Raw genomic sequence first — 18,629 nt, forward strand, 5'->3', positions numbered from 1 at the left:
TCTTATGAACAGGCAACATTACGGAATGTTTCCTATTTATTCTTGACAGATGTCAGGTGAGCAGTGGTACGTATAAACTTACAATTGAGAAGCCTCTTGGGAACACGCTTGTCTCCTTGGCTTCATAACAAATCAGCAGCGGACAGTATCTGCCTCTTTCTTCCACATTGCACATTCTAATTTTATTATACTAATGTAGAGAAAAGCAGGCTGTCATATATTGTTTTTTTAAACTTTGCTTTAAGCAGATCGCCGCTTTTTTATAACGTGCAATGTTAAATATCAAAGTGAGTGCATATAATTGGTTGCAGGATTAATTGCAGTTCTACAGTTGTCGTAACAAGCGAACAGCAGCGAATAATTACAAATGAATAAAGGTTTGTCATGCTTGATACAATTGTTTACCAGCGTGTCTAATATTAACTGCGCCAGACCACATTGGATTGGCCCTTTTTTAGACAGAAAAAAGTATTAACAGCTAACAAAAAGCACAGGAGTCTGGGATACATAATTCGTCAGCTCGTAGTAGTGCGGTTTGCATGATCATGGCAGCCACAAACGACAGGGATGGTAATGCCGAATACCCTTATTGTGGGTATTGCATTCCTTAGAGTAACCATCAGCAAAAACATCCTCTTCATAATATCATAATTATTTCTATTGACTAACCTCACAACCAGAGAATTTTAATTGTGAATACTAGTTGCTGGTAGCATTGCAATGGCTGTTAATTGCGCTGAACGTGCTGACCCTGTATAACTTAGTTTTATGCCGATTTTACTGCGCGACAAATACCAAGCTTAATTAAGTTAAGGTTAGGAAAGACGCGGTTCTTCTTCAACTCACCACCATGAAACCTCTGAAGTTCATAAGAGAGGAGCTTAATAACGGGTGGAAATCCATTGTTGCAGATTGAGTAAAATAGCTCATGGTATCTTTGTTTTCTCGTCTATAATATACAAACGTTTTTGATGCTGTGCATAGCTCATGGTAACTTTATACATTCATTGAAACAATTGAAAGCAATTAGTGAAGGCATTTTTAAGCATAAATAACACAGTAGCAGCTAAAATTTACTATTCGTTGCGTAGAGTTAGAAACTTTTTACGTGAACGACTTTAACAGTATATATTATGTTTACATAAAAAAAAATGGAAGAGAACTAGGAAACTGATGTATTTGTATTTGTTTATTGTAGCAAGTTTTCAAATATTAACAAAGTATAATGAAACCTGGCCCCAGACGGGTTATAGAAGTCATCTGAAAATAATAACACGCTACGATTACTAAGCTTCCCAAAAATGAGCCATTTGCTCGTTGACTCTCTCCTTCTCACACATAAGCGATATTAACGAACCACATTCATCAACAAACGACGACAAGCTGATTCGTATTATCATATGCTTCTCTTAAAGCGCTAATTGCTAATCATGATCGTGGGTCTCGTCAATTGAAGTTTACAAGGATTAAGCTTTTCGGTTGCACATTTCAACTCATATAAGATGCTATCGAGACGAAATGTCGGTAAACTGAAGTTACTACTGTAGCATACTGATGTAGACGAAAACGTGAGATGAACACAGGATGACGTTTCAATAATTCGTTTGTCAAACGAAGCGGATGAAGACTCTCACTTAAGGAAACACCTACATACCGATTACTAGTTACCAACAGCGCATTAAAACTTCTTTAATTAAGCAAAGGAAGGTATCCATTTTCACGTTATTTTATGGCACGTATAAAAGTAGCTGTTCTTGGCACAGGCGTCTCTGCCTCCATTTTTCATTTTCCATACTTAGAAGCCCTTCCAAAGCAATATGAGCTTTATGCTTGTTGGGAAAGACGGGCAACAGAAACGTACTCAAAAGCGAAGGAGAAGTATCCAAACATAAAAGTCTTCACAAACGTCGATGAACTTTTGGCTGACACTGCTATTGAGCTCGTTGTGGTTTCCCTTCCGCCTGCTTGTCATGAGGAAATTGTTACAAAGGCTTTAAACGCCCATAAACACGTTGTTTGTGAAAAACCGTTTACAGAAACTGTTGAGGAAGCCAAGAAGTTGTTTGAACTAGCCGACAAAGTGGACCGGCTTTTGTGTGTCTATCAAAACCGTCGATGGGATGGCGATTATATGACGGTCAAGAATCTTATCGAGTCAGGAAGATTGGGACAAATTGTTGAATTCGAATCTCATTTTGACCGATACTCAGTTTCCCTTGGATCAAAGAAAAGTTGGAAAGGAGAACTGGGTTATGCCAATGGTTTACTGTATGGCATTGGTTCTCATCTTATCGACCAAGCGATTGCTCTTTTTGGTGAACCCGTAGGCGTCACTGCTAAAGTAATGAATCAAAGGCAGTTTCCGCCTTTGGGTTTGGACGATTATTATTACATTGTCCTGCACTACTCAGCCGATAATGAACAACTCCCAACAGAAGTAATTCTCAGATCAACATTTGTCGCCCCTGGCTACACTCCAAGGTTTATTGTGCGAGGAACGAAGGGTACATTTGTCAAGGAAGGCTTCGACCCTCAGGAAAAACAGATTGCCAAGGGTATGAAACCTGACGACCCAGCATACGGAAAAGACCATCCGGACAATTATGGATCTTTATGGTATACAGACGATGTAGTTGAACCTGATATTATCAAAGAGACTGTTCCAACAACTATTGGTGACTATCGTTTCTTTTACAGACAAATTGCCAAATGTATCGAGAACAACGACAGAAGTTTGACACCTGTCCCACCTCAACACACGCTCTCTGTCCAGCGGGTCATTAGTGCCAGTATTCAAGGTTCAGCCAGTGGAGAATCTGTAACGTTTGATACGCACCTTTGAACATGTAAAAGTACGCTAAACTTGTCAATATAAAATGAACGAAGGGGAAGAAAAGTATCGTTTTGTGTTCGCTAACATTGAATGCACTAATTTTGCACGGAATCGCTCCTCAAGACCATTTATAAGCAGCTATTAACTTCAGATGAATCATGCAGTTCATAGTTGTTACAAATAAAACGCAATGTCATTAAACTTTAAGTAGTTGGAACGAGAGTCATTCAGAATCAGAGTGGATCCTAAACGGAATTGTTTATTTAAGATGCACAAATAGGCAATACCTAAGATACGCAAATTCCATTACCGTCGATCAAATTCAAGGGGCTTCATGAATGTAGAAGACTTTATTAGAATATAACCCGTAAGCAAATAATCTCTATAGAATACTGTTGTTTCAAGCAAGATACACAGCCTCAGAAGTTAGGAACAACAGCACGTATTCACATTTCATTTTCAGAGAAGCCCCCGGCAACTTTGTGGAAGATCTGCTGCCCTAGTCCTTACAAGCATCCCGACTGATCTGACGAATCCGCTTTCCATATTTAAGAAACAAAAAAGGAATTGGCACCATAACAACAGCCAAGAAAGCTAAGAGTGACATGGCCCACTGTGTCCCAAGATGCAAAAACATAGGACGTGCCAGCATGGTCAATCCGCCACTTGCCGAATACCGGACAAGAGTAGCGGATGAAAGAGCACTGGCTGCAAATCCTTGGTAAGAGTCAATAATGTAATTGTAAGATACAAAGAACGTAATCAACAAGCCAATGCCAAAGAATATCGTACTTATGATAGGAACAATCCATGGAACAGACGTATAAGACGTCCATGCAAACCAAAACAAAGATATCGGCAAAAGGAATGAAGCAGGTAGTAAGGGATATAAACGGTCTTCCGGAACAACTTTATTGTTCCGTTTTTTCAGGCAGTGCTTATAGTGCTTATAAACCAAAGGAGTTGCTAAACCGGCTATGATGATGCCAAGCCCGTTTCCAATAAAAGAAAGACCAACCTCACCGGTATTGAACCCATAGCCTTTGAAAATGATAGGGTAACTTTCAAAGTTTATGTAAACGACGCCATACACAAGGGTTAGGTAAAGCGTAAAGCAAACAACAATAGGCTCAGTACAAATGATGGTTACGGATTTCGTTGCTGCTTGGTAAATGGCGTTCTTTGGGTTCCGACTTCTTTCAAACTCGGTATGCCATTTTGTGTTCCCCGTAACCTCTCGTAGGTACTTCGCCTTGTAACTTAAAATAGTAGGACCATGCGTCTCTGGTAATATGAAGAAAGCCATAGCCCAAGTGCTACCAGCCCATATCATGTTAATCCAGAAACACCATCTCCAACGTAATTTGCTCTGAACGATAAAGCTTCCAATTATTGACCCGAGCACTGGACCGAGATACGGGAACGTGCAAAAGCCAGGTAAGACATACGTTCTCTGAGCAGGCGTGAATAGATCACTGATAGTCCCACCAGCATTAGCCAAAGGAGTACTTCCAAAGACACCTTGGAAGTAACGCATGATGATCAGTGTCTGTATATTCGTGGCAGCACCTCCGCCAATCTGAAAGAGCACAAATCCCAAGAGCGTTATCAAATACACGATTAAGCGCCCATAGACCTCACTTAACGGTGCAAATGCCATAGACCCCATGCCAAACCCAACCAAATAAACACAGGAACCCAAGGTTGCGACCGGTATAGATACATGAAAATCATCATGAACTTCATCCACCGCACACGAATAAATACTAGAACCAAAGGTAACCACAAAAGCAATCATAGAAATTTGGAATATCACAATCCATTTCCTCAATGTCGACCAATTCCTTGGATCCAGTTTGTCGTCCAGTCCCTCCCATGTCACTTCGCAAGACGAAGCTTCAGAAGAAACAGATGCAGAATCCTTCTCCAAGTCACTGGAACCAGTGCTGAGGGGCGAAGCCGCTCCAACTACAACTACCTTATCGGTAGCGGCAACAGGAGCAACATCGTCGTCAGTACGATTCGATGAACTTGTCGTAGAATTCTCTTCGTTCGTCAAGTAAGGTCTCAGTGAGAACTGCGAATTAAACTTCCTACCACTGTGCAAAGAAAACAAATCCATTTTTCCTGGTGTAGGCTTACTGTAAGTTCAGCTATCGGCGCCACCAATTTTTATATGAGGATTTTTTTTGATGACTAAGCATAGAGTAGAGAAGTAAAATAACAAAACTAATAAAAAAATACAGAAAAATACATTCTTGCACTATGTTTGTGTGTTTTTCTGTGGTCTAATTCTTTTATTTCTTAATTTTAATTCAAATTTTTGTTTTGACCATATGAAAATAGAAACAATTCAATGTAACTATTGAAATGAATTTCATTGGATTGTTTGTGAGCTGTTTTTCAATAATAACCTTCCCTGCATAAAAATCTCGTCTTAAGCAGTTAGGTTTTGATTGAATATGTCCTTCGACGATACACACCTAATTAAGTAACAGTGTCGATTACTAAGGTCTTCCGAGGTGTAAATTTTAGGCTTATTATAGTTCAGTTTACGTGGTACACTGTTGAAAGAAAAACGGTCATATCGGTTGTGCTAGTATTGTCATAAAGTGAAAGACTTGAGGTTTACACGCTTATACGTATGGCAAACACTCGTAGACAGTTGATGAGTTATTCTGCGTAAGACGGATACAAAGTACTGACTACAGAACACTGTCAACTATTGTTTTTGTCAAATTTATGTTCTTAAAAACTCTTTCCCTTAGAAAGAAATCAGATTACCAAAGTTTGCAACTTCTTTCTCTAAAAAAAATCAAATAAGCTCTAAAAAGAAACATGAAAAGACGGCCGCCAGCTCAATTAGAACCATCGAAGGAAGATGTGATTAGAGTTCAGATGCTTCGAGTTGAGCGAGAACTGGGACGATTAATGGCTGACCTAGATCAATCGGCAAAGGACGTCGTAAACAGTACAATTGGTTGCGACTTTTATGTTGACTTAGAATCAGCATATCTGAAACTGAAAGATAAGAACAGACAAAGTTCACAACCAACGCTTGAACAAAAAACTAGTGATGAGACGGAGCACATAGAAATTGCAAACAACGTTTCATGCAAGTATCCTCCTCCACTACCTATAATTCGTCAAAAGAAACTCGAAGAGCAAGTTTTCACTCATAAATCCCGGGCTAACGAACTTTTTCCACACTGTCTTGATGCTCGCAAGCTGCTATCGAAACACAATGAACGGCTAGAATTTCTTGGGGATGATGTATTGGAAGGAATTGTGACAAAGATCATCTATGAACGGTTCCCCAACGCAAATGAAGGAGAGCTTTCGAAACTTCGCGCGACTTTGGTCGGAAACGATATGGTCAGTAAGTTTGCAACTCTCTACGGTCTACATGAGAAGCTTCAACTGGGCCTCTGTGGTGAAAAAAGTCAATTGCGTAAATGCACAAAGGTTGTTGCTGATGTTTTTGAAGCTTATCTGGGTGCACTTTACCTAGATAACCAAATTGATGCCGCATTTGAGTGGGTGAAACAGCTCATTGAACCGGAGCTTGTTCGATTCAAGATGGAACCTCCTATCAACAAGCTTGCCAAGGCAGAACTCCAACGCAGAATTGGAAAAGCTGGCGGCAAGGTTGAGTACCGCTGTATTGAGAAAAAAATGGGTCAGAGAGAAGAGTATAAAGTCGCATGCATTATTAATGGCAGTGAAGTCTCATGGGGTGTTGGCTCTAACATCAAGCTTGCTGGGACACGGGCAGCCATGAAAGCTTTGTCGTCATGGGAGGAGGATTCCCATTGACATCAATAGTGTTTGTCACAACTCACATTTTCTGATTTCGCTCGACAATGAGTTCGGGTACTCGCCATAAATACCATGAAGCTACTGTTTTATACGGAACATAAGCTCGTGAGCGTTCTTCCATTTCAACATCTGTAGGTGTATGGTCTAAATGATAGAGAAGCTGTACGTTTTCACGTATCTCTCTGTCCATTGTTGGCATAACGTTTGGCCTGCCCAAAGTAAATATGGCGTACTTTTCTACGGTCCATGCACCAATGCCCTTCACTTTGGTGAAAATGCCAATCATTTTGTCAAGTGGCATGTGTGAAATCTCTTCACGCGATGGCAAGCTTCCATCAGCTGCCATATTCGCCAGCTCCAAAATTGTTTCACCTTTTCTATGTGAGAATCCGAATGAACGCAAATCCTCTGTATCAAGACTTAACAACTCTTGCACAGACGGAAATGATTTCTTGTGAAAATGTTGGCACAAACGACCTAATATGGCATCCCCAGCACTGTCCGAAAGTCGCTGGTAGGTCAAGGCATGGATTAGACCTTCATAAGGTTCTCTCGCCGTCTGAGGTTTTAGTGTGCATTGTCCAACGCAGCGAACAAGTTCCTGATGTTGCTCATCAAGACTTGCTATTTGTTTTTCGCCTTTTATAAGATCTTCTTGCGTTAACGGATGAAACTGGTCAACGTTGTTATGCATGAGGAAGGTACAGTGTATCTGTTTGAAGGGACATTGACCACTTTGAATTGAATTAATGGTTTATTTTATTGCGTCAAATTGATGTTACTCGATCCTCTTACTTCATGTAATTTGTCATATAAGTGTTACCGACAGAAGGAATGTTGCAACTAAGGCACCTCTTAAATCTGTTCATCATAACTACCGTTATTAAACTAACAGTAATTGTCATTTAGTCATCCGTTTTTTGTTACATATTACCGCTACTGACTGAAGCATCTCTGTCGTTCTTTTATATTTCTTTTTTGGATCTGCTTTTGTTACTCTTTAAGATGTTACTTGGTATACTTTGAACACTATTGTTGTTGATCCGTGTATTTCCCTTTTTTTTTCTCTTTTTTTTTTTTTTTTTTTTTTTTTTTTATTGAAAAGGAGAAAAATGCACTTACAGAAATAACAATTTCGATATACAAACTATGAGTGGACAAAATTACATCAAACTAGTTCCGCTGTTTCTCCTGTTTAAGCCGCACGAGTGGCCTGCTGGGTGTTTTAAATACATGAAATATTTAATTCAAATAGTCAAAAATCACATGAAGTTTACCAATTAAACTATCGCTTAGTATCTTCTTCTCCACTCACTTATTCGATTGAATTGTAGATTATCAACAGACTCGTCTATTTCGCCGTGCCTAAATCCCCTACAAGTTGTCTTCAGCTCCCCACCACGTCCATCTGTAACCTGCTCCAGCTACACTGAGTTAAGGCCAGGGAACTCATGTTGTCAATCAAATTCACCCGTCAAGTCCGTTATGGAGCAGCAGTAGCTAGATCTCTGCTCTCTAAGAGATGGTATGCAAAAAACTCGACGTTCATGGAATGTTGTTGTTTGAAGATCCTAGCACTAACTTTATGACAGCTTAACGGCAGAAACAAACAGACTGCTTTGTCCTCTGTTGTCTAACCATGTCCGCACTTATGCTACAAAAAGTAAGGATTCGTGTTTACGGGTTTATTTCTTGAATTTCGAGTTCAAATGCTAACTATTATTTATTTCAGAGTACCCTCCTCATACCATCATTAATGTGCCTGCTTTGTCTCCTACAATGTCCGAGGGAAACATCGGTGCCTACCACAAGGCTATTGGTGACAAGATCGAAGTCGGTGATGTCCTTTGTGAGATTGAAACTGACAAGGCCCAAATGGACTTCGAGCAACAAGAAGAGGGATATTTGGCTAAGATCTTCATCGAGAGTGGAGCTCAAAATGTTCCCGTCGGTGTCCCTTTGTGCTTGACCGTTGATGACCCAGAGGATGTTCCTGCTTTTGCTGATTTCAAGTTGGAAGATGCTAAGCCCGAAGAAGCTGCCGCTGCTCCAGCTTCTTCTGAAGCCCCGAAAACGGAAGCCGCTGAGCCTGCAAAGGCAACTGAAAATGCTCCGGCTTCTTCCGAAACTGGTGCTGCTGCCGGTGACCGTATTTTTGCTTCCCCCATTGCTCGCAAGTTGGCTGCTGAGAAGAACATCAACCTTGCTGACGTGAAGGCTTCTGGCCCCAATGGACGTGTTATCAAGTCCGACGTTTTGGGCTTCCAACCCGCTGAGGTGAAGCAAGCTCCTGCACAGGCTCAAGCACAAGCTCCTGCAGCACAAGTTGCCGCTGCTGCCGAGTATGATGATATTCCCTTGACCAACATGCGTAAGATCATTGCAAGCAGATTGAGTGAGAGCAAGAATGTCAACCCTCATTACTACGTTACGGTGTCTCTGAACATGGATAAGATTTTGCGTCTTCGCACTGCCTTGAACGCTATGGCAGATGGCCGTTATAAACTTTCTGTCAATGATATGATCATTAAGGCTACCGCTGCTGCTCTTCGTCAAGTTCCCGAGGCTAACTCTGCCTGGATGGGTGACTTTATCCGCCAGTACAAGACCGTTGATATCTCTATGGCTGTTGCTACTGCCACTGGTCTTTTGACTCCCGTTATCAAGGGTGCTCAAGCCCTTGGTTTGTCCGAAATTTCCCAGAAGGCCAAGGATCTTGGCCTTCGTGCTCGTGATAACAAGCTTTCTCCTGAAGAGTACCAGGGCGGTACTTTCACGATCTCCAACTTGGGTATGTTCCCTATTGAACACTTCACCTCCATCATCAACCCTCCTCAAGCATGCATTTTGGCTGTTGGTACTACCACCGAGACAGTTGTTCCCGATGCTACATCTGAGAAGGGATTCAAGATTGCTCCTATTATGAAGTGCACCTTGAGTGCTGACCACCGTGTTGTTGACGGTGCTATTGCTGCTCGTTTTACCTCAGCCTTGAAGAAGGTTGTGGAGAACCCCTTGGAGTTGTTGCTGTAATTGCAATAACAGATATGTTATGCTCGGATACTCCGGCTAACTTTTCATTTTGAGTAATTTCACTTACTGATAAACACTCCTTTAATGTAAAATGCTGAAATTTATCTATTTGTTTTTTGAATGTGGCATTTGTTTATTCATTACTTGGTAGGTTTGAGTCGATCGCATTTGTTTACGTGAATTGCCCAAATGTTGGTATGTAAACAGCCATGATTGATACCACTTTAAACAACTACATCTAAAATAATTTACACGCTTACTGAAGCAGTTCTTCTTTGTCGCCTTATTTTCAGAGACATTTATTGAAACAACATAACATGAACCTAAGCAAGACATTCCCCAGTGTTTCGACCTTATGGTTTGATACGGGCAACTCCAAACACAGAAAGGAATCGGTAAATATGATCTTAAAATTGCTACAGATGCTCTTAAATTTTATTTGCGCTAGCTTCGGTTTCGTCTTTTTTTATCGGGTCTTCTGCAAACTCGTTTGTGCAACGATATCCATTGCCGTAAGCATTTACACTTCTTATTGTTCCAGCAATGGTAATGCGAAGCCAAAAAAAGCATCCACAAGCAAAAGTTTAGACATTCATACGGATACAAAAGCATGCTTACATTCTGCCGTTCCAAATGAACTCAAACCTTTGTATATTGAATATCTTCAAACCCTTAAATCGTGTTAACAAACATTCACTGTTCGGAAAGAAACGAAACGTTGAGCAATCGGCACTATCAAGAAACGGAAAGAAGCTAGTTAAGAGAACAGCGGATAATGTTAACCCCACACAGAAAACAGAATCTCACATAAAAACTTCAAAAACGAAAGAGCTAATCGATGAATTCAACTCTCTGCTCTCTGACTCCAAGAATTTGGCATCTTCAAAAAAAGTGAGCCTGTCCTCTCCAACTTCAGCAAAGGAGAAACCAGAAAAACCAAACAACAGTGAGCTTGGCATCTCTACAGCATTTACAAACGTTTCCGTAAGCACAATCTACACGATTGAGAATCAACAGCATCTCTCAAAAACTGTTCTTTTGACATGCAGAGAAGACGGACGAGACTATCCAGAGTACCGAATGTTTAAGATAAAGTATGCTTTTTAGGCAATCACGCTAAAGAAAAGGATCGTTATTAAGGTTTCGTACAACTTGCAGCGCTCCGTAAGTTCAAACATTCCAAAATTGGACAAATGAAATATATATAAATGCAAGTGGATTGGTAAAGGGATTAAGTAATGGTAGAGGTTTGATTTGTGAAACTCATTATTCATGTCTCAATAGTCTTTGAGTATTGATGTCTTTCACCCCCCTTTCATAGTAGAATTGGTAGTTCTCATCAAACACGTTATTTCGTCTCCACCATGTCAGCGGTTCTTAAGAAAAACTTTGAAAGGCTTTGGCCAAGGTTCTTGTCAATCTGTCCAAACTGTAGACAATATGCAAAAAAATTGTAAAACATACTCTTGACCATAACCACATGTTGAGGAGGAAGCGCAAGGACCGCCTCTGAGACAAAAAGGAGAATAGACTGGTAGGATGCAATTCCTTTATTCGAGGATTCCGTTATCACCCGACTGTAACCTTGTTGTACGAGCTGTAGAGCAAGCTTAAGTTGCTCAAATACTTTGCTTTCAAGTTCATCGGTAGTCATATTCTCCGAGTCAGTGGGCGCTTTTCCCAAAAGACTAAATGTAAACTTTAAAAATATTGTAGCACATAGAGACTCTTGCCCAAGAAGATTAGGAAGATAACTCATGAACCCTGTATTATAGAGAGAAAGGCGGGTCTTGCTATCGTTATTAAATTCGACGGCAAAAGTCCATGATCTTTTGATGACAAGTAATAAATTAAAACTTGAAGAGGTCGGAATGGCGCACAGCACTTTTTTATCTGTGAGTAATGATTCCAAAGATTCCAAAATCAAAAGTTGCAAAGAACACTTTATAACCACAGCTTTTAACTGTTTATTTTTGAGACGATTAGCTTTGAATGAGCTATTGTTAGATGAAGCAACTTCTTGCCCTGTTTGATGTTCTAAAGATGCCTGATCTGCATCAACACTTTTGTTCTCTTCACCAATGCGAGCGGCCAAAGCATGAATACCAACAGGCAATGATCGATCAAGGATGTCCTCATACGTCTTAACGATAAGTTTCCAGTTTTCGTCTACAAAATGTTGTGCGTTTTGTTGAATAAACTCTGACAAACAGCTGACGCCAATTTTCGAAAGCATGCTGTTCTCTTGACATATGAAACCTTCAAGACATTTAACCAACACTGAGAAAAGCGGTTGCAGATTGGGAAAATGTTTTTCAATAAATTCCAGGAAGTAACGAAGTGCTTCTACCATTGTAGTAAGCACCCAAACATCGCCTTCTTCTTCTTGAAGAGCCAGCTGGCTTTGATCATTAATAGCAAATAACGGCATTATCAATTCTTGACATAAATCAAAAAGAAAATCATCACTAAATTTTGATGCGTTTTTAGTCAACGAGTCAAAAAAGTAAGAAAGTGCACGAGAACGAACTTCTAAATCGTGAGAGCATTTAATGACCTTAATCAACGATTCCAGGTACGAATAGCGTAAATACTTCAACTCAGCTTCGTCATTCTGTTGCTGAGAATCTTCATCTTCAAAAACAAGCAGATAGTCCTCAGTTCTCTTAATAAGTTCCAAACTTCCCAAGCTTAGCTTTTGATCCAAATTAACAATAGCCAAGCTTGCGAAACATGCCAGCATGTCATTAGAAGCATGCTGAGACAGCACAGGTTTTATGGAGCTTCTAAATATTAAAGTGCAGGCAGCAAAAGCCGTATTCAAAAGCGAAGCATTCTCCTGCTCGGCTGCCGACGTTAAGATCATAAATATTGTTCGCCATCCTGAACGAATATTTTGTGAGCGTGCCTTTATAATTTGGAGAACGCAGTGGAGAATTAAGTCTTTAATGCCGTCACTCGAAGAATTTTCCATCGCATAAAGAAAAGGGTGAAGAAACGCTTTCTGAAACTTGAAATGAGATAATTCGTCTATTTCTAAAAATTGCATTGAAAGTTGACGAAGAGAGTCTAATGCAAATGATGCAATTACCGGATTTCTATGGCATCCAACCTTATTAAAGTAATCGCCCAAGAGTGTCCATATATTGGACCATTCCATTCGAATTCGGCCCATGTTGTAGTAACATAACTCGACAATTTTTTGGATTCCAAACATGCGCGGATTTTTCAACTCAGCCGAAATATTGATTTCTTCCCACGAAACGTCAATTAAAGCCTTAACGAAATAAGAAACTGCTTCACCCGATAGATTGACAGTACTTGAGAACAACTTGTCGACAGCCACAATTAGTTCCCTCGAACGTGATTTTTCTGCAATTTCTGGAGTTACTGAATCGACTGCCGATATAGAGCGGACATGTTTGGATTTCTGAATAGCAGGTGCGCTGTCCTTATGATCAGAAGAGAAAGAGCGTCTAACTTTCCCAAAAGAGACATCAGGTATAGTTTCCCCGGATACGCCCGCAGTAATTAATTGTAGTCTTTCAAACTGGCTTACGCATCGCAACACGTGAAGCCAAGAATCCTTCAATTCATTTCCATGAATAAGAGCGATACTTAATAATGTATGCAGGATATATATGTTGGTTGACTGCATCTCAGATATATTGCTTAAATGAGTAAACTTAGTCAGGGTTTGGATGTAAGCATTTTTTGGCAATTCCAAATCAAACAAGCAAACAATATCCAAGGCCAACTCAAAACCATTTAAGGATAGCCTAATTAAGGCATCATCCATTGACAGCTGAAGAGGAATGGAGAGTGCGGCAAGAATGGGCATCCAAACTACTTCAAACATGGGACCAACATGTTCCCAATGGCTTGCAATATAGTATATGTTTTTACCAATCTGCGAAGAAGTATGCTTTTGTTGACGTAGCAAATCCTTAAAAAGCTCTTCTGCTTTTGTAGCCATTCGATTTGAAGCCATGTAATAAGCCTCACGCTGAACATCCTTAGCAACAACTTTGAGAGGACCCCCCAAGCTTGCAACCAAATTGTGCCATGGAGCACTTGGTCCCATAATTTCATCTTTGGTTTTTAAAACAATTTCGTTTTTTTGAATGTCATCATAAATGGCTGCAAGATACTCATCACTTAAGTCAGCTCCATCATCGACACCACGATTGTTTTTAATAAAGTCGGTTTTCGTCATCTTATTCTTCACTTGAGGCGAGTGTTGATCAGTGTTAAGCATGATTATGGAATAAGCCAGAACATAAGCAGTATCAGCATTCCTGAAGACACCGAGATTATCAACAACATACTTTTCAGCAAACTTTAACATGAAGCGATCAATTTTCTGGGCCTCTCCGGGGAGACGGAAACACTGTAAGAATTGGCGTAAGGCACTAACGAATGGAAGCTTTTTAAAGTTCAGTTGATCGACAAGTGCATGCATTACACTAATACTTTTCTCATTTCCCTCACCTAGGTATTCACCAATCATTGTTTTGTCTAGGCCTTCCGTATGCAGCAAGAAATACGCAATATCCTCAGGCGAATCAGACTTGATAAACTCATGAGAAAGCAGCATTTTCAATCCATGTTTAGAATTAAAGTTAAACTTTTTAATGGCTTCATGCAGTTGATTTTTCCTATGCTTCAGACTCTCAAACTGAGAAGGATCATCCAAGGCACGGGTGGAAGCTCCATCATTAACATCGCTTGATGAGTTCGCATATCTGTTGGTACTGTTATCAAAGGATGTAGACGCATCATCAGCCCGGCTAGTTTCGTCATTGCTTTCATCAGTTGCATTTCCAGAAGCCGCAGTAAAAAAGTCGCTTTTGCACCATGATATGAGAGATACCATAGCCGAAAGAAGACATTTGAAAGACTTCACTTTAATTTGATAATCTAGGTGTGGGGGCGTTTGTAATGAGGAGTATATCGAAACGGCGGAAACATTGAGTACAGGTGTTTCATCTAATGTTTTGTAGACATAGCCAGTTATTTCCGTAAAATCATTTGAACCAGACGGAAGTTCTGCAACAGGAGGATGGTTCATGTTCATATTCACAGTTTTTGAGAGAACATTAATCATATGTTCGTATATGTTGTCAGTATTTCCCCCAGCACAATCATAATTAAGGTATAGCTCAATCAGGGTTTGAGGTTCTCTAGATATGCGATAGAAAGTATTCAGAAGTATGATCTTTTGTTCTGCTGTAGAAGACTTCATTTCAAATATAGGAAAGAAAATTCCCGTAAAGAAAACCTCAATTTCCTCTTTCAGTAAATTCTTCATGTTTTTCAAAACTAACCAAAAGATTTCACAAGATATTTCAAAAACAGGAAGAACATGACTAACCGCGTTTTTTGAAAGGGAAAGGCAAAGGTACTGTTTAATAGCGTAGATAAATGGTGTGGGGGGCGAAGAGGAGGATTGAATAGCAAGTCTTGTGTTCGTAAAAATGTTCATATGCTTTGATAAAATCCGATAAATTAAGTGCAAGCTCATAAGCTTCGAACGCATAGAATGTAAGCGCAAATCATACTCATTATCGTAAGAGATGGGTTTAATTGATAGCTTACAAAGCGCCCGAAAAAGTAAGAAAGCGTCTCGTAATAGTTGCTGCTCCAAGCTTTGTTCGCTTGGAGGCGCTTCTTCTCGAACCTGTTCAAAACTCTTTCGATTCTCAAAAGATTCGAGTGTAATTTTCTGTGTTTCTTCATTGTCAATAGTAGCCGTATCTGTTTTGTCAACAGGATCTCGAGTTTTTTCAGAGGTTGTCGAGGTTTCGTCTTCTGTTGGATAAATCCGTTCTTCATCCAACACGACGGATAGACGTTGAAAGGCACTATCGATCATTTGAGTTAATGCGACTTGGGCAATTGCTTGAATTGAGGGATTCTTGCAAAGCAAGAAAATGTTGTAGGTTTGTCGAACGGCCATTAGTAACGAAGAATGACGGATGACACAATGTTTAGAAGTAACCGCAGCTAAGAGAGCTTTGACTATTTGCAACTGCACTTTCTCCGGTGTTGATTCTCCGCCAAAGCAAGAAGCAATTATGTTGACTACTTTCTCCATGAGTGTCAACTCTGAAGCATTCAAATGAGGTACATCAAAGTAATTGTAGGTAATTAACTTGCTTAAACAGTCAAGAGTAATGGTAAGCACAGTTTTGCTGGAGGTGCTACAAGCAAGTGCAAGGGGTTCTAGTAGTGCTTCTGGAAGAAGAAAAGGTTGCTTTTGCAGTTCAGAGAGAACATGATCAACTGACTCACGCAATTTTTTATTTCGTTTCACAGCTTTAGCTTTTGAAAGCTCTTCGAATGCTTGAAACACAAACACTTTGGGGTATATTTTTCCTGCTTTTTCCACTGGTTTCACGGTAGAACTTGAACCGGTTGAAACGGAATCTACGCGTGATCTTTCTGAAATAAATGATGCATGATCATTTTGCTGAATTGTTAAAGAATTATCTGTTTCACTTTCTTCGATCTCAGCATCTTGATCACCGGTAGGCGATTCTACGGAATCGGCAGTAGCAACGACACCATTTAATTCATCAGCAACAGAATGGTTAACAGAAAGGTCCGATTCCGGCTTTGGTTTTTGTTCTACTGCCGCGGATGTTTCTGCGGGGCTCTTTTCGGGAATTCTTTCAATCTCATCTTCGACGTTCGACTTAGAAACCCCAGCTTCATTCATCTTTTAAGGATGAATGTCTATTTGAGGTTATAACTGGTTTCTAGTCCTGGTAGTCGTTGCTTCGCAAGAAAGTCCTTAGTGGGCTGGTGCCAGGACGAGGCTAAGTGCGGCGATTAAAACTAGTTAAGACTTATTCCCGAAAAAGAATTGGACGGTTTCCGTAACAAATCACTATTGAGAACTTTGTTCTTGGTATGTTATTGTACGAGTCTGGGAATTAGGCGGTAGTTAATTATATAGGACTTACTACAAAATACATGACACCATTAATTACTTTTGAACAGTATGATCGGAAAATGTGTGTCAATTAAAGGGTCCGTATTTACCTAAAGATTGCATAATTTACGAATTGAATAGGTTCAAGGAAATTTCGACTGTGTCATAGAGGCTAGGTCAATCATCTTAGTGCTATGATCATCGTTCAAATTCCCATGTCATGAAGCTCCTAAAAAGCCATACAGAAACCAAACGACACCGAAAATAACGTTAAGCAAATAATAAAATAAAATCATGAATGGTAAATTCGTTATGTGCAAAAAATATGAATGAAAGGAGCGAATCTGTAACAAAAAGACTAATCATTAAAGCCAAGCGCTATAGTACGCTCATTTCATAAGTTATTTACGTGCATAGTGGATATAAATAAGAAGGAAAAGAATTCGCAACTTGATGCACACGTAAAGCAGTCTTAACCAGGAAAAGAGGTTGTATGACCACCAATGTGATGAGAGGAATGATGGAGTCATAGAAGAACGTGCAAATACTGGATCGTCGGTCAAGACGGCATCACATTTGTTAGCACAGGCCAAGTACAGTTCTGCATTGTTATTCACAGTCCAAGTAAAGAGCCTCGTCTTATTGTCCTCGAGAGAACGACGAAATTCATTGGTGCTCCGGAGGAGAAAAGATGTAACGTTGATGCTGATAGCCACTACTTGACTGCATGGTACAAAGTGCTGCATCGCATAACGATGATCAATACCAATGTGCTAAAACCTTGTTAGTATCATTATCCAAAAGGTAGTGAGCAATCGTTTCGTACACATATGGGAAGTTCGGGTGCAACCTTCTTAGTAACCTAAGTGATAGTTAGTAAACTGTAGAAAAACATCTAAGCAAGTAATATCGTACACTTAAGAATGGATGCGTCCAGATACCAAGAAGTACGCGTGACCGCCAGAACGACATGTCTTCATTCACCTTGCGCAATGTTTGCACTACAGCATCAATAATCTCAATGTTGTTGTCGGGCTTAATATCAAGAATCAATCCGACATCTTGATGTTGGACAAGCAAATGGAGGACATCTTCAAGTGTGGGCATTTTTTGCGCAGGCTGCTGAACTGTGTAAAGTTTCGACAATGTCGCTTGATAGCTATAATCTGGGATACGACCTGGTGCATTGAATACACGTTTTAGAGTTATGTCATGAGAAATACAAACAACCTTATCCGAAGAAAGTCGAACATCGGTTTCGAGTGCATCACAGCCAGATCTGATTGCTTCATGGAAGGCTAGCATCGTGTTCTCGGGGAAACGAGCTTTGAAACTGTTCTAAGCGTTAGCAATTATTATCGATCACATGTTAGTCAGTTTTACCCTCTGTGAGCGACAACAAGTGGTTTGGTGCTTAAACGCGTGAACATATTGATAATCAATTTCTGTTGAGGAGGGTTTGACTTCGTGGACCTTAAGGCAGGTAGGTGGCTTCAAGTAACGGAAGTCAATCAACAGTTTTACCGACCCTTGAGAATTAGTAATCTAATAAATGTATGATTTAGTCAGAAAAGAACTGTACTAATTGCTTAGTATCATAAAAGTTCAAAATTTACTAGTAACCCAACTAACTACTCAACAGGAGTTGATCCACATCCTCTAATGGATACTTATCTGCATTTTCGTCCACCATTATAGATTTCAACGCGTCTGCCATAACCATATGAACGTCGATGAAAGAGTCTTCGTCGTCACAAGACTCTGTTGGCGGACTAAAAAGAACAACGGTTCCTGTAATTGGGTCGACGTTCCAGAGATAAGCATCAATTGGTTCCACTCCATTTTTAAACTGTACGCGAACAAAAGCACCACGTTGCTCCTCAGCGTCGAGGCGACTTAACATGCTGGTATAGGACAACTGATGCGTTTCATTGTTTGAAACTTTTGAGATAAAATAAAGTTGTCGGCATTTATTAAACGTGCTCGCTTATTTTACCTAAATAATCT

The 18,629-nt window shown here is 40.0% G+C and overlaps 8 protein-coding genes across 8 annotated transcripts; 4 read left to right on the plus strand and 4 right to left on the minus strand.

Annotated features, from left to right (window-relative positions):
* Positions 1 to 1,231: 1,231 nt before the first annotated feature.
* SJAG_02155 (fluconazole resistance protein) lies at positions 1,232 to 5,089 on the minus strand (the record flags this gene model as incomplete). The annotated part of the gene is made up of 2 exons (XM_002173332.2): positions 1,232 to 4,970; positions 5,078 to 5,089. 2 exons carry the CDS (start codon positions 5,087 to 5,089, stop codon positions 3,333 to 3,335), a joined length of 1,650 nt encoding a protein of 549 aa, XP_002173368.1. The 3' UTR covers positions 1,232 to 3,332.
* Positions 1,604 to 3,088, plus strand: SJAG_02154 (GFO/IDH/MocA family oxidoreductase). The gene has a single exon (XM_002173331.2). It carries the CDS (start codon positions 1,730 to 1,732, stop codon positions 2,840 to 2,842), a length of 1,113 nt encoding a protein of 370 aa, XP_002173367.1. The 5' UTR covers positions 1,604 to 1,729; the 3' UTR covers positions 2,843 to 3,088.
* SJAG_02156 (double-strand-specific pac1 ribonuclease) lies at positions 4,217 to 7,905 on the plus strand. Its single transcript, XM_002173333.2, has 2 exons — positions 4,217 to 4,270; positions 4,325 to 7,905. The coding sequence occupies exon 2, from the start codon at positions 5,672 to 5,674 to the stop codon at positions 6,647 to 6,649; it is 978 nt and encodes a 325-aa protein (XP_002173369.1). The 5' UTR covers positions 4,217 to 4,270; positions 4,325 to 5,671; the 3' UTR covers positions 6,650 to 7,905.
* SJAG_05257 (DNA-3-methyladenine glycosidase Mag2) lies at positions 6,672 to 7,346 on the minus strand (the record flags this gene model as incomplete). The annotated part of the gene is made up of 1 exon (XM_002173334.1): positions 6,672 to 7,346. The coding sequence occupies one exon, from the start codon at positions 7,344 to 7,346 to the stop codon at positions 6,672 to 6,674; it is 675 nt and encodes a 224-aa protein (XP_002173370.1).
* SJAG_02158 (dihydrolipoamide S-acetyltransferase E2) lies at positions 7,843 to 9,920 on the plus strand. The gene is made up of 3 exons (XM_002173335.2): positions 7,843 to 8,177; positions 8,245 to 8,315; positions 8,385 to 9,920. The coding sequence occupies exons 1-3, from the start codon at positions 8,104 to 8,106 to the stop codon at positions 9,683 to 9,685; spliced, it is 1,446 nt and encodes a 481-aa protein (XP_002173371.1). The 5' UTR covers positions 7,843 to 8,103; the 3' UTR covers positions 9,686 to 9,920.
* A 386-nt stretch (positions 9,921 to 10,306) lies between these two features.
* SJAG_02160 (SNARE sec71) lies at positions 10,307 to 16,809 on the minus strand. The gene has a single exon (XM_002173337.2). It carries the CDS (start codon positions 16,404 to 16,406, stop codon positions 11,034 to 11,036), a length of 5,373 nt encoding a protein of 1,790 aa, XP_002173373.1. The 5' UTR covers positions 16,407 to 16,809; the 3' UTR covers positions 10,307 to 11,033.
* SJAG_02159 (hypothetical protein) lies at positions 10,318 to 10,932 on the plus strand (the record flags this gene model as incomplete). The annotated part of the gene is made up of 1 exon (XM_002173336.2): positions 10,318 to 10,932. A coding segment is annotated over one exon (475 nt), but the record flags the coding sequence as incomplete, so codon positions are not given.
* A 214-nt stretch (positions 16,810 to 17,023) lies between the features above and the next one.
* Positions 17,024 to 18,525, minus strand: SJAG_02161 (glycerophosphoryl diester phosphodiesterase; the record flags this gene model as incomplete). The annotated part of the gene is made up of 5 exons (XM_002173338.1): positions 17,024 to 17,395; positions 17,449 to 17,484; positions 17,538 to 17,960; positions 18,006 to 18,151; positions 18,255 to 18,525. 5 exons carry the CDS (start codon positions 18,523 to 18,525, stop codon positions 17,024 to 17,026), a joined length of 1,248 nt encoding a protein of 415 aa, XP_002173374.1.
* Between the last annotated feature and the right edge of the window lie 104 nt (positions 18,526 to 18,629).

This window comes from Schizosaccharomyces japonicus (assembly GCF_000149845.2).
Source record: "Schizosaccharomyces japonicus yFS275 unplaced genomic scaffold supercont5.1, whole genome shotgun sequence".
Classification (NCBI taxonomy): Eukaryota; Fungi; Ascomycota; class Schizosaccharomycetes; order Schizosaccharomycetales; family Schizosaccharomycetaceae; genus Schizosaccharomyces; species Schizosaccharomyces japonicus.